Source organism: Trypanosoma rangeli, assembly GCF_003719475.1.
Source record: "Trypanosoma rangeli strain AM80 chromosome Unknown Tra_15.4_contig_00098, whole genome shotgun sequence".
Taxonomy (NCBI): Eukaryota; Euglenozoa; class Kinetoplastea; order Trypanosomatida; family Trypanosomatidae; genus Trypanosoma; species Trypanosoma rangeli.
Window position 1 is genome coordinate 20,673 of NW_021705839.1, and position 7,440 is coordinate 28,112.

The 7,440-nt window shown below is 48.8% G+C and overlaps 1 protein-coding gene across 1 annotated transcript, besides 3 other annotated features; it reads right to left on the reverse strand.

Moving 5' to 3' along the window:
- Positions 1 to 6: part of a microsatellite that runs on past the window's edge.
- An 88-nt stretch (positions 7 to 94) lies between these two features.
- Positions 95 to 118: a microsatellite.
- A 69-nt stretch (positions 119 to 187) lies between these two features.
- Positions 188 to 219: a microsatellite.
- A 62-nt stretch (positions 220 to 281) lies between these two features.
- Positions 282 to 6,788, reverse strand: TraAM80_03676 (putative RNA editing associated helicase 2,putative; the record flags this gene model as incomplete). Its single annotated transcript, XM_029380629.1, has 1 exon — positions 282 to 6,788. The coding sequence occupies one exon, from the start codon at positions 6,786 to 6,788 to the stop codon at positions 282 to 284; it is 6,507 nt and encodes a 2,168-aa protein (XP_029239596.1).
- Between the last annotated feature and the right edge of the window lie 652 nt (positions 6,789 to 7,440).

Below are 7,440 nucleotides of genomic sequence, written 5' to 3' on the forward strand. Positions count from 1 at the left end.
CTCAACGCCCACAATACTATCAGCGCAATGGCATTGCAGAAGCAAAAGCAGCAACAAGAGGAAACCTCTGGTGTAGCGAGCTGCAGAAAAGTTATCGTTGTTTTTTCTTTCTTTCTTTTTCTCGCACTATCCAACTAGTAGGTCCTTCTCTCAGTTCAGTTGCCTTAATGTAACAAGAAAAAAAAAAACTATCACTACTACTACTACTACAGATACTACATATGTTTACGCGTAAATATATGAAAACAATAGTGGATCCCAGTGAGCTCCGAGTTAAACGTTTATAAAGTGGCTTTGGCTCCATTTCTATTTGTTGTTGTGCTTGTTGCTTCTTCTGATGCTGATGTTCCACCTGGTGATGACGACCCCTTCCTCTTTGGCTGTGTGCGTGGCTCGATGATTATGCCCCTCTCTTCCCAAACTTTCTCCGACAAATTGTTTGGCTTAAATGGCGTGCTTACAAGTTCTTTAATAATGCATCGCATTTCCTCCAGTTTTTCGTTGTTCTTCTCGTCGTTTGGGTCCAGAAACTTGCGGCCAAGGCAAAAGTTCAACGCACGTTTAAACTTTCGAATAAGCTCCAGCGTCCCAAAGGTTGCACGGAACATGATCCACTCGTCAACAACAGCCAGATTTAGGTCGTCACGGTAGGTGACAGGCATGCTGCTGGTGCCCATGATGAGAATAGTCCACAATGGAACATTTGTGAGGCCACGCACATTCAGGCGCTCAGACTCCGATAATTTCACAAGTTCATCATATACAAAAAACGGTTGCGTAATATCTTCTTGAGAGGTGCGATGTACCACCGATGCTGAAGATGGCGCCACACGATTGACAAGTTTATTTCGCATTAATCGTTTGCCTCTATTCATAACGACATTTGGGAACAAGCCAGAGGCCACCACACATTTTACCAATCCCACGTTGAGGGCATCGGCTGACCACTCGGACCGGTCAACAAAGATATCGGCTCGGGTACAATCGTTTCCTCGCTGAGACTCAATTCTATTCCCCAAAAATCCACTATTCATGACAATATCAAAGAATTGACGTTTGTACTTAGATACGGTGAGTAGTTGGGGCACACTCAACATTCGTTCGTGCAGATCATACACAACTTCAGCAGGTGTCTTTTCATGATGTGCCACAACCCAAAAATTAAACGCATTCACCGATGCAATCACGTCAGATTGGGTATTCAAGGAAAGGTCCTCCTTGTGTAGTCGCACGGCTTCTCGATGCTCACGAGCACTGTTGAAGACATCCGTGTCGGTCACAGCTGCAATCGTTAAGGCAGAGTCCAAACACTTTAGGATGGCCCCCATGATAACCATTTTCCCTACTTTAGGTGCTACAGGAAGTCGCGAGAGGCGAAGCCCAAGTGGTGTCAGTTGACGTCTGGAAGTCGTCGCCCCAAGCTCCTGAAGACGCATCATCGCCATCTCAATGTGCTCCGATGATGGTGGCTCAATAGCCTGTTGCAGAAAGTCAGCTGGGTCCCCTAAGTCAAGGGCAAGAATCTGCAGACACAAAGCATCCAATGGGGTTCGAAGCATTTCAGGGGTTTGAAAGTCGTGCACCGTTTGAAAGTGTTTCTTGGAGTAGAGTCGAATACAGATACCAGGCCTGGTGCGCCCGGCGCGGCCGCGTCGTTGTACGCAGTTTGCTCGACTTGCGTACACTGTGACAAGTTGCGAAATCGATCCCATTTCATTGGAGCCAACGGAGGTGGTTCCTTTCTGCATCACGTATGACTTCTCCTTTGCACGCCCAACATCAATCACCACAGCGACATCGTCAATGGTCACACCACTTTCGGCAATGTTTGTGGAGAGAATCAACTTCACTTTTCCCTCTGGCGCCGGCAAAAAACACCGCATTTGCTCCTCGGTTCCAACAGAAGAATGCAAGCAAATAATATGAAACTTTGTGTTACGTTCAAGTATCTCATACGCCTTGTAGATTTCATCCCATCCGGGCAAAAAAACCAAAACGGAGGAGTTTGTCACATCCAAAGTTCGCACCGCATAATCGATGGCAAACTGGATTGTCACATAATCAATTTCTGCAGTGGACTCCATAAAGCCATACTTGGCGTTGACAGGCAGTGTCGTTGGAAGCGCAGCAGCAAAGTCCACGCTTGTTGAAAAATCTCCTTCCCGCTCAAGGGATGCTGCCACCTCCTTCAACAAAGGTGGCATCACTTTTTGCTCCGCCGCAATAGGCACCAAATCCTCCACGTAAAGTTCCTTCACGGGATGCACGTAACCCTCCACATTGATGATAGGTGCCCCATCAAAGTATTTTCCAAACTGTTCCGCCTGCAATGTCGCACTCATCAAGACAACGTGCAGATCTTTTCGACGTCGTAGGAGTTGTCGTAAGAGAATTAATAAAAAGTCAGAGTTAATATCCCTCTCGTGAATTTCATCAATAATGAGGTAATTAATTCCATTCAAAGAGGGGGTGTTATGTAAAATGCGAAGAAGAATACCAGAGGTACAAAAATTAATGTTGCGCCCCGGTTTACTGTCCAATCGAATTGAGTAGCCACATGTTTCACCAATGCTCTCTAGTCTCTCCGCAGCCACGCGTTGCGCAATGGAAACGGCACTGAGACGTCGAGGTTGCGTAATGACAATTGAACAGTTTCCACCCTCGCCTTTTTCCGTCATATGATCCAAAATGTATTGTGGCACCTGCGTTGTCTTACCGCACCCTGTTGTACCACACACAATGACAATTTGACTGGAGTCCATGGCATTCAAAATTTCTTCTCGTTTGCCATGTATACTGAGCCCTTGTCTTTGTGTGGCGTACTTGGACAGATACTCCTCATTCGTCAGCTTTTCGTGTAATTTGTCGCGGAGATTCTGCGATTCTTGCGCCTGCTCTGATGCTTCCATGGCAACCCGAGACAATAAGCCAACTGCCTCACCTTTGAATTCCCCCCACTCTTGCGGTTTAACCACCTCCTCCCCTTCCTCAACATCAGGAATGTCATCGAGGACGCGATGGATGCGCTCCTTCTGTGCCTCGGAGAGTGAAACATTGACAATGTGTTCAGGGTCTAAGTAACAGTGGTTGCGTATAAGGTCCATCAGCGCCTGAAACCCAGGAACACCGCGTGACAGCCGTGAGAAAAGATCTTCGTACGCCGCAACCTCATTAAAACGAGGCCCCGCATCATGCCCCTCACCAACCCACAATTTATCATCCTCGTCGGTTACCTCAACAGTGGTGGTGTGATGCACAAGAGTACCTTCTCGACGGTTCAAATGACGCACTATCGGGGGATGCAAACCAAAACACACCGTGAAAAGTTCAATAATACGCACCTTACCCTCGTGGGAAAAGTCCTTGGCAACAGGATCCCAACTGCCGAACCTCTTCTTGTTGGGTTTGGCTGGGCGTCGCGCTGGTGCTCCATCATCCTCGAGCAATGAAACAGGATCAATAAAAGCAATCCTTTCCTCCGTCTCAGATTTGACTTCTTTTTCAATCTCATAAAAGTCAGGTTCTATGCGCCGCAACAGAGCCAAAGCATGCATTGCCGCACGACGTTGTGATGTATCTTTGTTAGCAGCTACACCACTAGCGGTAATATACTCATGCCCGGGAACCTCTATGGTGGTAAGACACACACGACGTGAAACTGGGCCCACTGTGCGTGACTTCCAAAAGACGGGGTATACCACATTGGCGGCGGTACAGTAGCGTTGCAGTGCATTCTTTGCTTCGACGTCAACAGTGGCGGACTCTACTTCTTCCGCTGTGGCGTCATACAATGGATCTCCTGTGCGTGGAATTTTTTCCATCTCATAAAATATGTTTTCTTCCCGCATTGAGTTTACCTCAATATATCGACGACACTCCCCAACATACTTATCCCACTCCTGGACTATGTTTGAAGGAGGGTTGGGGTAGGGTGGCTTTTCTGGGGCTGTTCCAAGTGTCAAAGGAAGTGGTGAGGGTGTATCGGGTGGCATGGCAGCACTTTCACCAACAAGCGGTGCCCACCGTCCAAGGCGCTTGACGCGTTCAGCGTGTCTCTTTTGAAGCCCGGGAAGGTTGTCAAAGAGACAAAGCCCCAACGCATCAATGATACGCTCAGCATGCATCCAACAAAGTATCTCTGCATCTCGCTTTGTTAATGCGGAGCCATGTGCAATTCGTTCACCGAAGCTGGCAGGAACCGGAATCATAAACTCTGCAACATGCAACACATTGCCCAGCCCACGAAGTTCCATACGGAATTCTGCTTCCAGCTTCGGCTTACCGTTTCGACGCAGGTAGTACTGCACCCGCGGACGGCTCACAAGATCCAAGTCCTTTTCAGCCACAAATTCATAAGCCTGAGCTTCTTTCGGAGTGACTACCGGATCCGATTCGTCTTGAAGGACACCTACTGGAGTTTTTTTCGTATTTGCCCTGGAAATCACGATGGGGGCATGTTTTTTGATTTTATTTTCCCAATGAATCGAACCAATTACTTCCCGTCGAAGAGGTGGCGGAGATGCAGTGGAGGGTGAAATGTCACTTGACGCACTAACAGGCGCATAGCGGCCATTTTTAAGGCACAACTCCGCATGTCGACGCTGTAGTGTCTCATCCGTGTAAAGAGGAATACCCAATGTGTCCAGAATAAGTTCCGCGTGCATTGCAGCAAGATTTTCCGCGTCCTTTGGATCTACGGCTTCACCAAGAGCTATGCGATCCCCGAAACGACGCGGCACAGGTAAATTTAAAGCACAACGACAGATGGCCTGACCACCATTGTCTTCGGCTTCAATACGTTGTACAAAGAACACCTCTTCTGCACGTCTACACATGGAAGCAAGATAACCCTTTATACGCACTTTCGCACAGGAGTCGATCTGACGAGGGGAATACAGCGCGTGTTCATACTGTGTGCGCAGTTCGGGATCTTTAGGAGATACCATAATGTAACCATCAGGGCTATCAGGTTCAAGTCCCCACAACTCCTTAGAAACACTCTCTCGTGCCTTGAGGTAATCAATTTCTGAAGCGGCCTGCGACGCTGTTGTCTCCCCCTCTTCCGAAGCCATGACGAGTTTTGCCCTTTTTGGGAGTCGACGTTTTGGAGCCTGCAGCAATGCAGAATCTGTTGGCCCAACGATCCCGCTACCGCTGACGGTGTTCATATCATTGTCAACAGCATTTGAGCTGCTCTGCGTGCCAATTTTTCGCCTTCCTGGAGGGCTTACTAAACTTGGATCCTGCGCTTCTGCCGGGGTAGACTCACCGCGGGAGTTACGTTTCCTGATCCATTCACTTCGAGTGGTTCCTTCAGCGGTGATGTGAACCCCAAGCAAGTTGGCCACATCAATGGCATGCATGGAGGCAAGTATAACCGCATCCGCCGCGTTCATGGCGATACCCACTCCTCCACGAATACCAAATACGTTAGGTACTGGAAGCACTACGGTGGCCTTCACAAATCCCTGCACCTCTTCGATAAAAAAAGGATCTGTTCTGGGAACCTTCTCTCTTTTTAGAAATCCCTTAAGTAGCTCCACCGCCTTCTCATCCAGGACGGGGGTCTCGGTGAATTCACATGTCTGCTCGGTAAGGGCACGGTGCCGTCTCACAAGGTCCTCTTCGTAACTCATGTATGAGACGCGATCCTCACGCTTCACTGCAAGCTCTTTAAGAGGCAATGGAGACACCACGTGTAATGGATTTTTGTGATCTTCCCCTGGAATTGGAGCAGGGCGTCCAAAACTCCATGCAGTAAGAGCATGTTGTTTTTGCTTTACAGCATCCGATGGGAAAAGAGCGATTGAGTGTGCGTCCAGAAGCAACTCTGCATGCATACAGGCGAGTGTCACGGCCGACTCACGACTCAAGGCTTTTCCTTGGGCTTTGATCTCACTAAACGTCGTCAGCTCCATAGGCAAAATAAGTGTGGCAATGTAATATATTTGTCCATTTTTATCACTTCCCTTCTCAGCTTCTGAAGTACAGAGCTGAGTGAACGAGAGGTCATGCTCTGCAAAAAGGGACTTAATGCGAAGAACGGCGGCCGTGTCAAAAAGGCATGGCGAGAGCAGCGTGTGGTGCGGTGAAATGTAGTGGTTTGGCCGCAGCTCAATCAACAGCCATTTTCCACCCTCTGTTTCATCACGATCAATGATACGGCGAAGAGGAAGCGGAATACGAACATGTGTTTGAGCCCTGTCACCGTCATCTGGCATGGGGGCCCATCGTCCGACTTTACGTGCCGCCTCGGCATGCTTGCGTTGCATTGAGGGAAGTGTATAGATATGATAACCAAACTCATCAATAATGTACTCAGCATGCATCGCGGCAAGCATCTCCGCATCCTTGCCACTGCACGACACCCCATGCGCCCACACCTCACCGTTGTGACTCTGAAAAGGAAGTCGCACTCGACAATGATACAAGATGGAGCCGTCATGGCGCTTCACCTCCTGCCCCTGAAATACCTCATTGCTGCCGGTCACTTTTCCCTGCGAGAAGCGTTTGATAAAGTTCACCACACGTGCCCGAGAAAACGTGTCCAGCTGCTTTGCGTCCAAGAAATGCTGCGGCAGCTCACGACTGCCGTCAAAGGCCCCACCCCCATCAGAGGCATTGCCATACGACGCATGAGCCTCCCCCACTGCCTCAATGAGAGAAATATCAGCCGGAAGAATCTCCTGCACATGCAACAACCGACTAGTGGCAACAAAAGCACATGGCGGACACATCGTCGCCCTATTCAAGAAACGAAAAGACACCAACGCGCCTAAAGACTGCATGCTGTATTCCAATGAATCCTGCCAGCAACTATGAGCAACAACAACATACACTTCATAGGGTAAAAAAAAAAAAACACGCCAGCAATAATAACGGTCACGTCAAAAAAAAAAAACAACAACAACAAAGACACTCCACCAAAACATCAAGAGTAAAAAGCATAAAAACAATAATAATAATACTGCAGGCCAACAAGCAATAACAACATCAAATAAAAAACAACATTCTCTCCATCAAATCGAGACACAACCGTGGGCAACGCACATGGGCGAGACCACCCACAGTCACAAGTCACAGCATTTTCAGACACATTCACAGAATAGAATCTTGCGCGACTACGGCAACAGCAGCGCGATAGCACCAGTTCGTGCCGTGGGCCATGCTGCCACACAGTAGGATCCACTACCAAGCAAGATCCTCTACATGGCTCAGCTGGTTCCATGCTGTCTCCGTCAACGCCTCGTAGGAGCTAAACACACCAGCCAAGTAGAGGGAGTCGTGATGCGGCACACGCAAGCCACCCTCGCTGCAGAGGACGCGTTTCCACGACCCTGCATGCACAAAGAGTGCAGCTGAGCGGCGGAGCTCACAGAATCCCTCTGCCCACCTCCATAAAATCGAGCAATGCCAGCGTAGCGCAAACACACAGCGGCC